At 38.0% G+C, this 18433-nt stretch overlaps 1 protein-coding gene across 3 annotated transcripts in view; it reads left to right on the top strand.

The window, feature by feature from the left end:
• Nucleotides 1-328: 328 nt before the first annotated feature.
• Nucleotides 329-18433, top strand: part of AP3B1 (adaptor related protein complex 3 subunit beta 1) — a 152566-nt gene continuing 134461 nt past the window's right edge. For all 3 annotated transcript variants that reach the window (XM_039729697.1, XM_039729695.1, XM_039729698.1), the window contains exons 1-2: nucleotides 329-545; nucleotides 14194-14269. In XM_039729697.1, coding sequence (XP_039585631.1) covers nucleotides 415-545; nucleotides 14194-14269 — 207 coding nt within the window. In that variant the 5' untranslated portion in view covers nucleotides 329-414. The remainder of the gene's footprint in view (nucleotides 546-14193; nucleotides 14270-18433) is intronic.

Here is an 18433-nt window from a genome sequence, read left to right as displayed (position 1 = left end):
CTATCCGGTTATATTTCTGGTGTCGCATATGTAAAGAGCTTGCTTCTATCGCCAGCGTGGAGTACTGGCACTGGTAACATGGTCACTAGAACCAACAAACGAGCCGATGCTCTAGGCCAAGCTTTGCATTTTAAGGGACGGCAGCGGCCAGGGACTTCTTTGCAAGATACTGGTCCGGGGCCGGCCCTTTCCCCGGCCGGCCCTTTCCCCGGCCAGCCCTTTCCCGGCCCTTCCTCCCCCGGCCGCGGGGCCGCGGCTCCCGCCGCACGTCCGGGCGGGGGCGCCCCGCCCCCCGCCGCGTGACCGCGCCGCTTCCGGGCAGAGCGCCGGGCCGGCAGCGCCGCGACGGCAACTTTGGCGGGGCGGGCGGGCACCACCGGCACCAGGGGCACCACCGGCACCAGGGGCACCACCATGTCCGGCAACGGGCTCACTTACAGCGAGCAGGGCGGGGAGGCGGCGCCCGAGCTGGCGCAGGAGGCGGCTCCCACCGTGACCCCCTCGGCTCCCGCGGCCTTCGGGCTCTTCAGCAGCGACACCAAGAAGTAAGGGAGCTCGCTGGGCGGGCTGGCGGGCGGTGCTGGGCTGGCGGGGCATCCCACGGGCAGCGACAGCCGGCAGCTGCAGGGGCCTTGGCCGGCAAGCCGCGCCTCCCGCTTGACTCCCGTCGTGACTCCGCGGAAAAGTTCGCTTGCTTACGTTTAAAGTGTGCATAGGTAGTGGGTTATCTGTAAAGTGTTTCTTTTGGTTTCTTTGGAAAACTGCTTATCGTTTCTTCTCTGTTGCGACAGCTAACCGCGGTGGAATTGTCCTAATTTTGCTTTCAGATGTGTGTATATATAAAAAGTGTTTGTAAAAAGAAGTGTTTGTGATAGTTCTGGTTGGAAATGTAGTGGATCTGGGCGAGGTGGCCAGCTCGAAGTGGGTGTTAACAGTGTCAACAGTCTCTTGGTCAGAAATCAAAATGAGGAAATGGAGAAGGCAAAAAAAGCCCAACCAAGTGCACTGGTACAGAAAGCCTTTCAGTTCCTTAAAGTAAAAGTAGATTGGAGAGGAAGAATGTCCAAATGAAAGGATCAAAAGGTTTGCTAAGCTGGAATTGTATTCTGCAACAAATTGGAAATCTATTCCAAGAGCAACCAATAAAAAGCACCATAAACTTAAGGTCTCATGTACATTAGAAAATCAATTGCTGCGTCTTCAGTTTGATTGTTCTGCACAAAGAGAACATCTATGCTCTGGAAACCTCAACTGATGTGTTTATTTGTGAGCCACAGCAGACTAAATCACGAAAAAATGAAGCTGCAGGCACTCTAATGCGTAGCTCTTTGAGACAGTAGCTGATGGGCCTCCTCAGTTTGCCAGATGAGTCTCGTTTCTTTTTCCCCTTCTATTTTGCTAAATACTTCACTTTTTCATTCTGTTCCAGTTCAGATTTTCTCTGCTCTAGTATAAATGTTCTTCTCTGGAACTGTGTGTTTTTTGCTGATTTATGTTGTTTGCACCCTTCTTTCCTCATCCCCTCCCGTCAAAACAACTTGGCACTTTATTTCTAAACTATTATTTTGCTACTTTCTTTTTTCCATGGGATGAAGGGTATCCTGATCATTGATCATGGCCATAATTTTCTACATACCTCATAAACTTAGGACTGTTTTGCAGGTGAAGTGTAGTTCTTTGTTTTGTTAAATGCAGAAGCTGAAGTGAGTGATTCTACCTGAGCCTCCCCAGTGAATACAGGGAAATACAGCTCTTGAGTCCTGAGGTGTTGTCTACATATGTATGTATATGGATGCCTTTTAGTATGGAAGAACCAGCAGCTTGTGATATGTGAGCATGCCAAATGAATTAATTACTCCCCTAGACTTGCTCTTACCCTTACAGGAGTGTAATCCTCTAAAGGAATGACTTGAGAGGAAAACAGACATTGCTGTCTGTGGTCTTGTGTAGTTGACAAGCAAATTCTTGCTGAAATAGGGTGTTATCCACAATTCAGTTAATACAGTTCAATTCAGCTTAACACTTGTGTGGTTAATCTCTGAGTATGGATTGGGTAGTTGAGGAACAGATGCTGTGCAGGGAAGGTGATTAGTGTGAAAAACCCACTGGACTGCAAGTGAGGGTTATTGTTAGAAAAGCAGATTGTGTGGCACTCTTGTTGGAAAATGTAGTAATCATTCATCAAGCATACACATTGTATTTCTAATAGTTCAGTCTAGTAATAGTGCAAAACCTGCTCATCACAAGGCAATATAAGAAGATACAAAGAAGTGCAAGATGTGTCTTGTGCATGAAGACGTGGGTTTAGGGAAGTAGAAGTGGAAACTGGTGAAATGAAAATTACTATTAGAGCTTTTTAAAGGTTGTTTGCTGATCTCTCTGGATTGTCTCTCATCATTGCTGATATACTCATGTCTGATACTATTGTGTTGTTTCAGTGCTTGGCAAACTTTTTTGTTGCTGAGGAAGGGGGATTCTTCCTTGGGTCTACTGATCATGCAAGAAATACCTCTCAGCAGAGGGATACATATATAATTTATAGCCCAGAACATTAGTGCAGTAATGTTGGACCAGAACTCTGTGCTTGCCTGTTGCCAGTCAATCAGAACAATATCATGTACTTAATGTATAAGTATCAAGGTAGTACTGTAAGCACTTCATTGAAAAAGTTCCAGTCTTTTTTCTTTGTGTTGTCTGCCTTCCCCTGTTTGTCATGAAGAAGTAAGCCAAAATGGTTAAGAAAATAATGAAGTTGTTAGGATAAGTTGTCTTTGATCTTGAGACTGAAGAGCCCACACAGAGGCACAAATCAGTGTTGGTAGACTTAAATCTGAAATCCAGGGTTGGTTTAATATAAACTGTTTGTCCTGGGTTTTTTTTTCCTAGCATTTCAGTAGGACTACTCTGCTGAAGTTCGTATCATCCCAAAGCTCTGATCATCCCTTGGTGTAAAAACCTATGTGTCATTCTCCTGCTAAAGCTGCCTTTTTTGCCTTTAGCATTCAATAATCTATCCACTGACTTCCAATTACAAATATAATTTCATTTCAATTAGTAAACGTAGTATTTTTAGTACATGCTTGTGTTGTAGTTTGGTTCAAACATGTGCTATCAGTATTGAAAATATCTTAGTTCATCAAAATTTCTGTCCTGGTGACATCTTTATCCTGACAAAGTATAAAGTTTTACTGTTAGAAGATTATTAAAAATAACTGTTTATTTCATGATCTTTTATCTTAATATAAGTAAGGTGCATTATGTTTCACACACTGTGTACAAACATTGTTTCTCATTAGATAATACACTGTATGTATCCACTGCAGTGAAAGAAAATAGAAAACATAAAAATACAATTTTGGTCTGCTTCTGTCAGATGACTGTACATGTTCAGGACAAAAGAGAGGAGGTAAGGAAGAGGGTTTTCTAATCTCTCTGTAGTATTACAACATGTACATAAGAAACTGATTTCTTACTGGTGTTGACTAAACTAAAACTGTTCTTGAATAAGAGATTTCATAACAAATATATTATACTGATGCTAGCCTTTTCTGTGTATATTTAATCCTGACTAAAGAGGCAAATAGAACTTGTGGTTTTGAAATGTAGTGCTGTTGAAACCTTTTGGTTACTTAGATGAATGAAGTAGATCTGGTGTTCAGAGAATGGAAATTTTGTGTTCATTCTGTTAAGCATCTCAATAACTAAATAATTAAAAGATCTTACATACCTGGGATGAGTCAGTTTGAACCTTCTTGTGTAGAAAGGGCCCTGTTGCATGACTCAAGATGCCTTTTGGTCTCCTTCTTCTCTTCCTCTTTCACACTTGACATATGAACTGGCATTGTGGTATTCCTTTATAAAACTTGTGAATTTATGTTTTAAAAATGTATTAGTCTGTCCAGGTTGGCAGGTTGACACTTGTCTGTGAACTGAAATATTATAGATATTCACATGTCCCACATATTTCAAGAAGTAGAGAAAGGGTCAGATTCTGGTCCCCAGAGTTATGGAAACAATTTCCAGAGAAGTCTTTGTCCGTAACAGAAGTTTTCAACAGAAAATTTGTAAGAGCCAATATGTTATGTGAATCTTATGTACAAGCTGAATCCAGCATGTGGGCTTCAAGCTATTTCTCCTAGTTCTAGATTGATGGACTCCATGCAGTAAGCACTGCCTAGCTGGAATCTCAGAATCTCCTGTTTAGTGTAGAGAAATACTATGTGATTCACATCACCTAAGTTAATAGAATATTTTTATAATTACATTATGCTTTATTACATTATTATTACTCTGAATTTAGGAGTGAAAATTTTAACCACCATCCAACATGTAAGCATACCTGGAGAGTTAATTAGAAATACAGAATCCTTGTTAATTGCATACATTAGGGTACAACTATAACTGCTTACAGCTAATTGCAGGTAGACAGAGGATTTTCATCTATATTAATTCCATTTTAAACAAAACTTTGCTTGCATGTAAAATTAGAATATAATAATGTTTGGTACTTGGAAGTGGTACAATTTCGGCAATAAAGTAGTTATTGCTTTAGCTGATAAAATGTAAAAACTTAAGAGGTGAACCAGAGGAGTAGCATCAGTAGATGTCAATTATTAAGTGCAGTATTGAAGCAGATGGCAAAATTTATAACACACATTTTCAACTTTACTGATTTGCATCTTAAACTATTTCTGCCAAGCAAAATACATTTGTAATTTATTAGATTTTTTTGTTGCAGGTCTGGCTTACATGTTTTGTGGAGCCATTCATCAGAAAACTCGGCAGTGCTGCAAACTCATTTTTCTTTGCAGATATTTGCAAGCCTGTTTTGCAGAGAGCTGAAGGTGGTGATTTCATTAAGATACTCATTCCCCAATTCTCTGTGCAGAAAACTTTTCCAAACCCATTGGAGCTAAAAACTTGCTTTCAACAGCTGCCAGAGGTGTTCTTGGAGTCTTAAATTGATCTAGTTTTATCTTGGCATATTCTGTTCAACCAGTCATGGAGAGATTGTACATAGATTGCCATTTGTGAAATTCTTGGAGGAGACTCCAGCTCTAATATTCATACTTGATGCATCCGCTAGCTCATTGGCACAACTACTTTCTTTCTCCATCTGTTAAAATGGCCCTATGCCCACCGATATGGTTATATGCCAGTTTTGGTAGGATGTACAACCCAGCAAAGATGAATGGTTTGGATGAACTGATGAGTCTACAAGATAAAATCTGAACCCTCTAGTCAGTATAAGGATAGGAACAAAATGCAGTGTACAAATGTGGGCATGCTGTTGCAGAACACTTCTCCAGCTGAAATCTGTCAGATCTGATGGGAAGTACCACACAGTGAATATGTTCTTATTGCCGTGCACTTGGCACGTATGAGGATGCAAACAATGAACTGTTGATTTGCTGTGGCTCTCTGTAACGTAGTCACTATAGTTTTTGTGGCTTTTTATTTGCTCAGAAAGGCAAGTTTTACAATTTTAAGCTCTTCAGTGTGGTTTCTGCTTTTTTACTGCATTGTCATTTATTTGTCTTAGACATTTGCTTGGATATGCATCCTGAATGGTATTAAATAGACATATCTACAGCTGTTACAAGGCTGAAATTCCACATTTTTAGTTCTGCTTTTTTTGAAGACTGTTCTTGTTTGTGCCACCCCTTGATAGTTTTGATACTTGGAGGAAACCAGAATGGTTTTCACATTCTGCCAGAAGATGAGCAGTATTGTAATGCTGTTAAACAGTGTTTCTGAAACCTGGACATGTATGTGGATGTACTAGCACCGAGTAGGTTCTGGCAACACCACCTCTGCAGTGGTATCTTTCAAAGAAGCTTTTTCTCAATATTTTTGGGAAAGCTGGAAACACTAGGAGTTGTACACAGTGATCCTTGTGGGTGCCTTCCAGCTGAGAATATTCTGTGATCCTGCTTCTCACTTTCTTATAATCACTTCAAAACTATCAAAGGCTGCAAAGTGATTTATAAATGTCTGCAAATTCTGAGTGCTAGCCTCAAGAAAGGCTCTAAGCTGACACAACCATTTAAATGGCAGCATCACTTCTGATGACACTCTTTCAGCCTTCAGAAAACTATCTTCCACTGAGGAAGATTTCTCTCTGACAGAAGTTTCCCGGCCGTATTGGTGGTGTGGGTACTATCAGAAGTGGTTATATGCAGTGCAATTGCAAGACTGAATCTTTTCATCTTTTCAGAGAACGTTTCTTGTTGTTGGATGAAGTAGTGTCTTTAATTATTCTACTGACAACAGATAATGTTAGCTCAAATCACAGTGTGATCAAGAAGAAATTTCAGACTGCTTTGTCATACTAGCTGCCATCTCAGGTGGTTTACATATCTGCATTGGTGATGGTGGTAGCAGCAGCTTAACAGGTGTTGATGCACTGAGTTGCTCAAGTGTTGCTCAGGTGGTATCTGTTCACGACAGAGAACTGGGAGATGCTTTATTTAGTTTTTAACTTTACGCTTTTCCTGTTTCCTCAATGGGAGGGAAAGAGTGTAACTGAACATACAGATTGTAAGTGCTTTGAGAAATTAGTGGCAAAGTAACAATTAAATGAGTTAAATTATGCTTCTGGTCAGACTATAACTGGTTTTGTTCTCTGTGGCTCTCACGCTTACAGGATACTACAGTCATCGTGATTTCCCTGACATCTCTGTCCTTTAAAACTATTTTGTTTGCTTTTTGCGTAACGTACTTCTTTTTCAGATTGAAAGATCAGGGATGGCTGAAAAAAAAATAAATTCTTATCTCAATTTCTCTTTAAACCATAGTACAGCTACATTCATAGCCATATGATTCAAGGCTTTCTAGAAGTAGTAGTTGAATTTTGTGTTGTAAATTAGAAGTAAATATAATGTTATAATGGAAGAAGAATGGTAGTACTGAACAGCGCCACAAGATGTCATTCAAACAGTTTATGGCATAGACCAAAACACAGTGAAACTCAGATTTCTTAATTTCCTGCTAGAAGAAAACCCTAAATCAACAAAATTAACTCAAATCGCAGCATGTATTTGCTGCCAGTTAAGTTTCCGTGTTTTATGGGTCTGAAATCAATTTGCAGTTCCACTTTAAATATTAAATTCAAACTTGTTTAGAATTTACACAATAGCATGACCTAGAATAAACCAATTTATTTTAAGCAATTTGCAGTACCAGTAACAAGAAAAAAAAAATCAGGAAATACGGGATGTTCCCTAGGACTTCATTGCTACTCAGGTGCCAAGAGTAAAGGTTACACTGCTCTGTAAATGCGTATTTTCTGCTTCAAACTTGGTAACATCCACAGTATTTTGAATTTTATGTTGAAGACAAAAAAAAAATATGCTGTGGATAAAAGTATGTCCTGCTAACCAAAGTCTCTTGAATGCAAGAACAGTGCAATTGCTATTGTATAACTGAAATTATACATTATTATGCAGTGGATGGAAAACTTGAAACAAGAAATGCATTGTTAAAACTCAACTGAGTGAGACTTCTGTAACTTCTCTTTTATATGAGCTTTATTCCATAATACTGAAACTGGTGAAGCTTGCTTTGTCCCCAGTGGTGGATTTGTTTACCACTTCCTATATCTTACCTTACAGTGCTATAGTGCTGTCCTTGTATGTGAAGATCTTCTGTCTCATCAGCCTTTATTTGTTTAGAAGTCACTCTCCTTTCCTTGAAGGGATTACAGCTGTTCTGAGGTTATTGTTGCATTGCTAGTTGGACTTCAGTTGCAGTTTGGATACTCATGAATTTTCTGCTTTATTACTATGAAGGCTAATGGTTAGTGGGTGACTTTTTTCAGTAACTGACATGTCACAACTGTACCAAAATTTGAAAAATCTGTGGATTTAATCTTACAGTGTTGCTAAATCTGATAGAAAATAAATGTGCATTTTACCAGAGAAGAGCAAGTGTTTTCTTAATAATTGTTGTTTGGAACATGGTGATGCAGTGCCAAATGACATGCCATAAATTCTGGATTTAGTATATTTTAGTATAAGTGGGAGTTTGTCGTAGTTCCTATGGGGAGATGAAGTAACTGAGACAGAGGCCCAGATTTAGTTCTGGCATAGCTGTTTAAACCTCAGTGATGTATAGTAATGCCTACCTTTATTTTTCTGTAGAAGTGGGTAACATTGCTCATTGGAATCTGTAATCATAGTCTTAACCTCAGCAAAATGCCAGTTCTAGTGGCCAAGTGTGTGCTGACTGCAGTATGGCATATTCAGAATTCTTCTTTGGATGCTCTTTGCCATAATCAACATGCAGAGCAAGCTGATCAAAGTGTTTTTTGGCATAGGACTGCAGACTTCTAAAGCATAATCTTGTGACTGTCAAGATCTAAGGTTGTTTTTTGTCTTTTCTTTTGTTCCTTACACTCCATATACTTATCGCACCCCTACACCCAGCATCCTCTTTTTTCAGGGAGCAGTTGTAAGGATGTGGCTTATTCCTTTTTTAATGGCAGGGGAATAAAGGCCACAAGAAAGAGCATGAGAATTAGAAAAGTTTAACTGGTGTTTTTTGTTTCTTTCTGGTAGTAACACCTATAAGATTAATCCAAACTGGTAGGTCTGTCACTGGTCCTATGATACTCATATCCTTATCGTATCTACAAATGGTACAAAGGTGTGAGGAAAGCAGTGTTTTCATGTAGAAAGAAGGAAATAGTATGTATCTTAAATGCTACAAGTGTAAAATATGAAAACATAGAAGAAAGTTAGAAACCGACTACCTCTGCTTAACATTCAACCAATGTTTAAAGGAGAACATGTTATTCTGGATGTGTTTCGTGATGTTCATCATGTTGTGTCATTGCATACTTAGGAATTCAAGCCTGTGGTGCTAAAGATTACAAAGGCAGCTGGGAACTGATTTTTTAATACATTAATAATTGACTTGTTGCCTTTTATAGATGCTATACAAGTACTAAAGATCATATATCATAGCACATACTTAATATTTCCTATAAGTATAATCTTTCTAATTGTTGTCTATACCAGTGCTTTCAGCTTGCAACTTTTGAGGACAGTGGGCCTATATTGAAATAGATGTTAAGACACTAGATTATGGCTTGGGAACTCAAGGGAGGTCTTGTTGAGTTCTTAGAATACATCATTGGGCAGACAGGTGGGAATCTTCTTGTTTTTCTGAGGATTTTTTTTTTTGCTCTTGGAGTCACTTTACGTCTTCTTACTGTAAGGGAAAATGGTTGAAACTATATATCTATACTCTGCCAAAAGTTTGGTGTTTTTTCATCTGCTGTTGTTGGCACCATTGCTTTCCTGCTTCATACAGTTCCACATCATTTGTCAACTATCAGATTAGGCTTATTTAAACCTGGTGTTGCTCCTGAAGTAATAAAATTTGCATTACAATCATCTATAGTATGTACCTGGCTCTGTAAGGGTAGAGTCTCTCAAAGTTTTAGCAGGGAGAGGCAAAGGTATTGATGCAGCTGAGGGTTGCTAGCATTTTCCTGAGCCCCTGGCATGTGGAAGTGATAAAGAAAGTATTTGTCTAGGACTGTGTATTGAGGAACTGTCACCTCAGCATAACTAATGAGTATAGAAACATGAACCCTAGTGTGACTGCAAAGCTTACATTTATGTTTACATTTATTTCTATTTAGAGGGATTTTATGAAAAGATTAAAATTTCCTTAAAACTTCTTAATGATCAAAAGATGAAAATACTTATACTGTACAGTAAACTGTATTACAAAAGATTGAAATGCGCTTGCTTTTCCCATTGTTCATTGAGGCTCTGATAAACGTTGTTTTTGGAGGGAAATGACCTTTGAAATCTGCCTATGGTATTTGTTTCTGGAAGTTAAAACAGCAAGGGAGTGCGTATCCTGTTACTTTGTAAGACTTTCTTTTTTTTTTGAGAGTAGACCTTGCTCTTGACAGGCAACCTTGGTTGAGTTCAGGGATTTTTTTGTTAATTGTTTTTTTACATACTTCACTTAAAAGAATGGAACAAAACTCCACAATGCTGGGCAAAATAATTAAGGTGTCTTGCACTATTAAGTCTGCTCTTAAAGGAAAAAACTTTGATGTTACACTGAAACCATATCTAACTGTAGAAGAAAAAAGGCTTGCTGCTGCTGGTGATCCATGTGGGTGTATGGAGCAATATTTTACCCCGTAAGTATCTAATATTTGCTAATCCTGGATTATAATTTGTTAGAAAAGATATTTAAAAACCCAGACAAACCATCTATTCAAGTAACGATTTAAAATGGATTAATCAAGAACTTGTTATTTAATTTCTGTTTTTCTTTCTTTATTTTTTCCCCTGCTGCTTTTTTCATGTGGAAACAAGGCTGGCTGAAAACAGGTCTTCATATATAAATTTCTGTGGCTTATATCTTCATAGCTAACAGTTCAAAATGTTTTAATTTGAAGTGTATGATAGAATATTTTCTATAAGCATTTAGAAGTAGAGCTCATCAATAAGCACTTCTTCTGTCTTCACATCTTAAATTTGCCTTCTTTTTTTTCTTGTTGTTTGTTACATTCTGGGAGACGGTCTTCAGCGTGTACTTGGATCTTGTTCTTTGTAACTTCCTCTATTTTTGCTACTACATCCTCAAACTCAAATTATTATTTCTATGTTTTTTGCTTTGTTGACATATTCTTTTTTGTTGTTGTTAGTTTGTTGATTAGTATTCTACCTTCTATTGGTTAATGAATTTCTCACTTCTCATAATAACTGGTCTACATGCTCAGCCTTTCTCTTATTTTGGATTGGTGATTTTTTAAGTCGGTGGGCCGTGATCACAGTCTCCTCCTGCCAGAATTGCCTTTTACCCAGTTGGAGCTGATTCCACTCTGTTGCTGAGTTGTCTTTATTGTTTCCTCTTTGTCTTGGTGGTTCTGCAAAACATCCTTGTGGCTCATCAAATTTGCATTCTTGGTTTGCCCTCAGAGGTGCGTCCTTCTTCCCAAGCTTTGCTAACCTCATCTGGGGTCTGAGATTGTTGAAACATGTCAAGCCCTAAACCTTAACAAGACAATTCTACTGACGAATAATTTGTCTTTCTAACACACGGACCTCGCTGCAAACGTGCTTGTTAGCTGCTATCCATTTCATAGATTGAATCTCATGTGTTGTTGATTAGGCTTGAAAGTATACAAAGATGAAACATCAAAGAACATCCTTTCTTAAGAAAAATTTTACATATTTCACAATTACATCAACAGTAGGAAACTGGAAGCAGGAGCATAGGACTAAAAGCAACTTTCTAAATCAAGTCCTGTCTTTTGCTGTGTAACTTTTCTTACCATGTTGTACAGATTCCTGCATGGGGAAGAATTACGACTTAAGCAGAAGGAATTAGAGGTTTCTGAGTCTCTATATCCAGCTAGAGCAAAGTGTCAGGCAAAGTACTACGAGCTGATCAAAAAGAACTGAGACTTACTTGGTATCCTGTGAGGAATAGGTGAGTAGGAATGGTCAGCAAAATCAGCTGTTCCTGTGGCCAAGAGTGATGGGAATAAAGACAGCTGCCAAAAATTAAATCAAAGTTACGCTTCCTAAAATGTTAACTGGAAATGAAACTATACAGGGGGATTGAAAGGTAAAAAGCCCAAATTATTAATGATGTTTTAGGTACAGCCCCAAACCAACAAATACTTTATTTCTGATATGAAAAATAAGGATATAGATCTGAGGGGAAAATATGAAGTGACTAAAAGAAGTGTGATGATGTAGAAGTGAATACAAGTATGTTCAAGTCAAATCAGAAAAATGTAGAGTTTAATGCAGAGAAAAGTGTGACTTTATCCTGGAACAGGAATGCAGACAATAGGAAAACGTGTGACATCACTTCATTAGTTATTTTTAACAGACCTGTCAACCTTGAATGGTGTTACAAGAAGGTACATTGTATGTTACGACTTGGCCATGAGGAAGGTGTCCAGCTATAGACTTCTAAGCTGATCTTAGCAGTATGCAAAACTGCAGGACAAAATTGAATGGGACATACAATTTAAATGACCAAAGTACACAACCAAACAAATGTAGCAATAGAAGACTGACCTTACAGATCTTTGAACATGTCCAGGAGCAGCTAAAGATGGTAAAAACCTTTGTGTGTGATGCAGACAAAATAGGAGTTGCCAGTGATATTTGGGAAGTGATTCTAAAGCAGGCAAGGAAATAGAATACTTTCTTTTCATTTTTTAAGTTAATAATTAAATATTAAGCTGTCAAGTGAAACAAATATTGACAGTATAGGGGATCTGTAATAGGTTGCTTCAATTATTTCATTAAACACTTGGTTTTGAAAAAGGAGTTAGACTTAAATTGTGAGTTGCATGTAGGTATCCTGAATTTTATATACCTTAGCTTAGTAGGAAATGTGTTGATTGTTTTGTTTTTTGGGGGTTTTTTTCCATTTGGTTGCAGTTCTTATGTGGATGTATGCTGAAATGTGGACAGTGTGGATTTCTTGTGGGGAGGCACAAAGTAGATACAATACTGGTTCTGAAAATGTGAGGAAATTTCTGTTAGTGTGACTCTGTCCCTTGCAAGTAGGAAAAATACGTTTAAAAGTATATGACAGAATGAATGACAATATTTTTTCTCATTGTTACTAATTCCAGCTTTGGCTTACACCCTTTTCTCCTTCCCATATGAAATTATGATGGCAGTGTTAAATCAGAATATATCCAGGTTCTGCATTCACTTTGGAAATCTTGTCTGGGTATATTTGGTCTGGCTGAGATGGAATTATTTTCCCTTGCAGCAGTCTTCATCATACAGTGCTTTGTATTGGTAGTGAGAGAGGTGTTGTAGCTGTTGGTGAACGGTGCTCACACAGGAGTCAAGACTGTCTCTCCAGTATCCCCTCCCCTAGCAGCCTGGGGTTGGGCAAAACTTTGAACGATGTGTAGGCAGGACTCGTGACTCAGGCAGACCAGGGCATATTCCATACCATATGGTGACCATTTCTGGTCATCAATAAAAGTGAAGAACAAGGAGAAAGGGGTGGGCATTCTTTCTTATGGTGTTAGTCTTCCAGAGCAACTGGCATGTATAATAAAACCCTCCTTCCTGGGGAAGTGGCTGGACATTGCTTGCTGATGTGAAGTAGAGAATAAATATTTTGTTTTCCTTTGCTTCTGCATGCAGCCTTTGCTTTTGCTTAATTAAACTGTATCTTGACAAATGAGGTTTTTTCCATCCTATTTTCTCACCCCCATCTTACTTCAGGAATGGAGAGAAGGAATGGCATTGTGGGCCTCTGGTGTCCTGCCATGGTCTATCCACCATATTGCCTTTCACTTGTGTGAAAGTTCGCAGTGTTTGAGCTTGGAAAGTCTTCAGAATTCTTTAGAATATTGCAGATGTCTCAAGTTTCTTTCCAATTGTATCTTTCAGTAAATCAGGCAATCCAGACATTACAAAAAACCTGTTTCTTCAATGAATCTTTTTTGTAAACTTTCGTACTCTATAAGTGCAGTTAGACTGTGATCTGTTTACTTCTAAGAAGCCAAGCAGGATGAGGTTTCTTATTAGTGACAGCTAATGAAAAGTATCTACAAGAGAACATTCTTATTAACGATATTTTTGTAGGAAAATTTTATTTCAGCAGTAAAAAGTCCTTGGACACTGTATGTATCTAATCATCAGGCTGTCTTAGCCTTACAGCTCGTAGAACATGCTGCAAATCCGAGGCTTTTAATCCTGAGGGTAGGGGATAGCAATTTACAGTCCAGAAAGGCAGGTAGGAGCACAAGGTTATATCCCTGATTCTTAGTGAAATTCAGAGCATACTGAAGTCTAGACTTTTCAGTGACTTATGTAAGCTGATATTATATTTCAACAAACATGCCAACTTGTAGTTATTGCATCTCACCCTCCTGGGGACAAGGGAGAAGTGAATGAGTTGGTTTAAACTAAGCTCTTCTTGTGCTTTAAGATTTCAGCCTTCGAGACACGTTCAGCTAACAGCAGATTGAAGTTGCATGGTCTTACATTGTTGTTAGAATCTGATACATTCTTTTGCTAAACACTTCATTATACAGAGTAAATAAAATTTAAAAGTGGCAAGAGGGGGCTGTGCTTCACCATAAGTTGCTGAACTGGAGCAAGAATATAAAAATTATATTCTGATTTGATTTTTTTTAGTTTTTCTAATTGATGCTTTACTGTATTTCTACCATAGGAATGAAGACCTAAAACAAATGTTGGAAAGCAGTAAAGATTCTGCAAAGCTGGATGCTATGAAAAGGATCGTTGGGGTATGTGATTTTTTTGTTACTGTTTTTATTTGTTAGGGGATATGGGAGTTTATTATTATTTTTATTTCTTGGATGGGAATAATGTTTTCCTTTTACACATTCTTTACCAGATTAGCACTTAAGTCTCTAAATGATCTTTAAAAATTGTGGTGATGAAATGGTAAAATTCTTAACTTGGAATTTTGTGTGAAAATTGGTATATTTGGATATATGCAGTTACATGCTTTTAAAATATTTGTGACAGTGCCAATATGCCTGTAAACAACTATTTTCAGTGAGATCTTGAATAGGAAGTGGCTCCTGAAAAGAAGCTTCAAATTCCTCAGACTGGAAACAACAGAAATTCTCAGGAATAACTTACAAGTTGCATTTACTATTTTTATTTTATTATTTTATGAAGTTTTTCTTTTTTGATTGAGCATGATCCCTGAATATTTGATAACGTATTTCAGGTGAATGTGTACCCATAGAGGTGATTGAATAATGTTTAACACTATGATATATTTAAACGCTTATAAACAACATATCATGAAGTTGATGGTATCCCTTTATTTCATCTTAAAAGTATGGGAAGACGTGCTACAGAAGATTGTTCAGTGTCTGCTTGGCTTCTTTGTTTTGGGGCTTTTGAATTTGTTTTCTGTCATTGTTTTTTCAGTCTACTCTGGATGTGCTTTTTTGTACTGCTTGGTTTTTGTGTACTTAATCCTGTCCAAGTATATACTAAAGTGAGTAGGTACAGGTGGTGTCATGTATTCTTTCCTCTGACTCCAGAGCTGGCTGCTTCTCCCTTCATGATTGTTCAGTGATAAGAATTTTACTCAGAAGGTTGTCTTTTTGTCTATAATTCCTTAGTCCTGCCAGAGACAGCATTTACCTGTGATGTCTGGGTAACCTTTCAACTGTTATTTCATAATGTCTTTCTTAGGTTTGGAAAAGGTTTTTGATTCATCTTCTCCAGCATGATGTGGGATTGCTCAAGGGTTTGACCAGTCTGGCATAGAGATGTACTGTTGCAAAAACATATGACCTTTAGAAGTGCCATGGTAAACTTATATTCTTCAGCTTCCCTCAGATTTTTTTTTTCTGGTTATTACTGTGGGCAGGAGAGTTGTGGCAAGTTGCCTCTTGCTCCCTTGGTTTTGTTTTTTGAAAAGCTGGCCAAGTCTTTATCTGTATTTGGAAACTGTTGAAACTGAATGTAGTTGTGTATGTATATGGGGGAATTAAAAAACATTAAATTGAATCAGCTTGAAATTTTAAACCAAGGCTTTACTGGTTTGGTTTTTGGTTTTTTTTTCCTTTTTTCCTACAAAAAATGCTGTCATTAAAAATGAGTGTGCAATGAGCAAACTAATTTTAGATACCTGCTGCTGCGGAACATTTGAAAGAGGTCTTAATGGCTTCTTTTATTTCCTGGAAATGTGTGATACCATGAAGCTAGAGATGTGTAGTTAGCAGTGATAGCTGTGATCTTTGATGGACTTAGGCTGAAGTGATCAGGCTCAAGAGGTCTTCAGCAAGGACAGGCAAAATTTACTGGGCACGTTCTTTCTTCTCTTCTCCCATTTTCCAATTCTGACAATTCTCTCCAGTTTCCAATAGCAGATTTCTGTCCTTTTTTAAGTTCATGGTCATTGTTTTCTGTTCTAAGCACTCTGCACTGCAGGAAGAGCACTACTTACCCAAATGGCAGTGTACATATTCTGATTTTTGGATATTTTTCCCTTGCTCAGCTGCTGCTGCTTGAAGTAAAAAACAGCCTTCTAGCTTGTAAGGCTGACCATTACTTTACTGCAAGTGAGTTGTGTGATTTACTGAATCCTCTGTTTCTGATATGAAGTTTCTTTCATATCTTCAAGGTGTTTGCTGTTTCCTGTGCTATGTTTAAAGTGTGTTTCATACCAGATACCTGGCCCTAACCACTGGTTGGCATAGCAAACTAAGACAATGAGCTTTACAGGTCAGGACTGGGACATTGCACAATATGAGCATGAGGCCTTGTAGCAGTGGTGATAATGTTCTTGTGGAGCACAAAAGTGCTTTTGTGCTTACATACAGAGGGGACCTTACATATTTCAGGGATGAAATGTGTTTTTCAGAGATGAAAGGCTTCCTCTAGCCTTATTATTACAGGAAAAAGGAACTCTGTCGTCAGAGTATTGTTTAACATGTCTCTGGAATGCTTATTTTCTAAGTTTTAGATAGTTGAAAAAACTCGCATATAGAATCCACAACTTCTCTGGCCAGCCTGTTCTACTGCCTCACCATCCTCACAAGGATTTTTTCCTAACATTGAGTGTAAACCTACCCTCTGTCAGCTTAAAGCTGTTATCCTTTGTCCAGTCATTACATGCCCTTACAGAAGTCCCTCTCCAGCTCTCTTTTAGCCCCCTTTACGTACTGGAAGGTACTATAACATCACTGCAGAGCCTTCTCTTGTCTAGGCTGAAGCCTGTCCTCACAAGGGTGATGCTCAGTAAGGTGTCTATAACCCCGGAAGGCGGATTAGTCTTTAAGGTCCCTGCTAACATAAACTGTTCCGTATGACTATAATTCTTTGACACTCACAGTTATCTCAGTATTATAGTAGACTTTAAGAGGTTAAACCTTCATTTATTCATATAGGTGTGATAACAAAGTAGCAGGAGAATGCTGGTTATGGCACTTTTTGCAGTTACTTCCTCCTTTAAGATAGTTTGTGAACTTTCTCCTAGGGACGAGACTCATTACAAATAAAACTAAATCTGTCTTCCATAGAGTGACTTAAAACAATATTGTTTCAAGCATAGGAATAGTCCAGTTTTGATCTTCTCACTTCTCCCCTTATGCATGAAGCGTACTTTTAGGTAAAATATGATTTTCGTGATCAATGCCTTTTTTTCTAAATCAGTATGTTATTTTGTATGTTTCTTCCTTATATATATGTAATAAAATAATTGCAGTCTTTGGAAGAATATGACTAGCACTGCTGGTTTAGAAATAAATTTTTGTGTATAGATATTCTACTATATGTGTGAAAACATAAAGCTGATATTTCTTTTAAAACATTCACTGATGTTATAACAACCAGTACCAGATCTTGAAACCTGTTTGAATTTCTGTGGAAAAACCAGTAAAAATTCACTAATGAAGATTTCAGAGCATAATTTTAGGAAACAGTCACATGCCTGATTTCCCTCAGAGAGTATCATGCATGTCTGTGTGTCTCTCATGTGGAAAAAAAAATGAGTACGTCTTGACATTACACAGCACTTATGCTAGAATGAATGTTTTTGTGCAAGAACTCCAGGAGCATAAGACAACACAAATAGTGAATGTCTAGGCACAGCAACAAAAATTATCTGATAGACTTTACTCTTGGAAAGAACCATTATGTTCTTTCAGGTTAATGATCCATAAGCTAAGGAGAGTCTACATGAATTGCTATGCAATAATGAATCAAAATACACTCTTTTAAAAGGTCCTAAATACATATTTACATGGTACACTGGAGCTATTATGGTAGATCAATTAAATAGTCCCAGTAATGCATAAAGTCATACCATTACAGTCTGACATGGAGGTCTGAGGATCATCCCTGTTTTTGAGTATTGTAACTTCTGTTGCACCAAGGTAAGATGATAATTTTTCATTCTGTCTTACTTCTCTGCAATGCATCTGGTTGCTAAGTTCTACCTTCGCATTCTGAATTTGGTATTTAGTGTGGCGACCCCCCAGTCCTGAAAGTAGTAAATTGATTTTAGATTCTTAGTTAAAAACCCCTTGAAACTCATTTAATGTGGTTGCTTTTTTACAGTGCTTGTGTCACTTTCTGTGTTTTAATACAGGTGCAATGAACAGTTTAAGATGTTAAACGGGTTAGATCAAAATGTCATGCTGGACAGCTGCTCTTACTCCCTTTTGAAAGACTGAGTAATAGCTTGAACTACAGCTGTCTTTTTTCTGGCATCCTCCTAAGCTTCTCAGAATATGCAGTTCACTAGGTATTTCCTGGCTTTGTGTGTTCTTGCTTTTGTTGCATGAGATCCTAACTCTTTATGCTTTTAATGTGTTTTATCAATAAAATACACAAACAGATCTGTGAGTTGAGAATATGAAGTTTAAGCAACTGTGTAATGTGGAGTAATGGTTGGAATGTAATGGTCACGGACAGGGGTTACT

This window comes from Passer montanus, unplaced genomic scaffold (genome assembly GCF_014805655.1).
Source record: "Passer montanus isolate IOZ18808 unplaced genomic scaffold, ASM1480565v1 scaffold7, whole genome shotgun sequence".
In the NCBI taxonomy this organism is placed as follows: domain Eukaryota; kingdom Metazoa; phylum Chordata; class Aves; order Passeriformes; family Passeridae; genus Passer; species Passer montanus.
The sequence above is the reverse complement of the archived record's forward strand: the minus strand, read 5'-3'. Positions and strand labels throughout refer to the sequence as shown.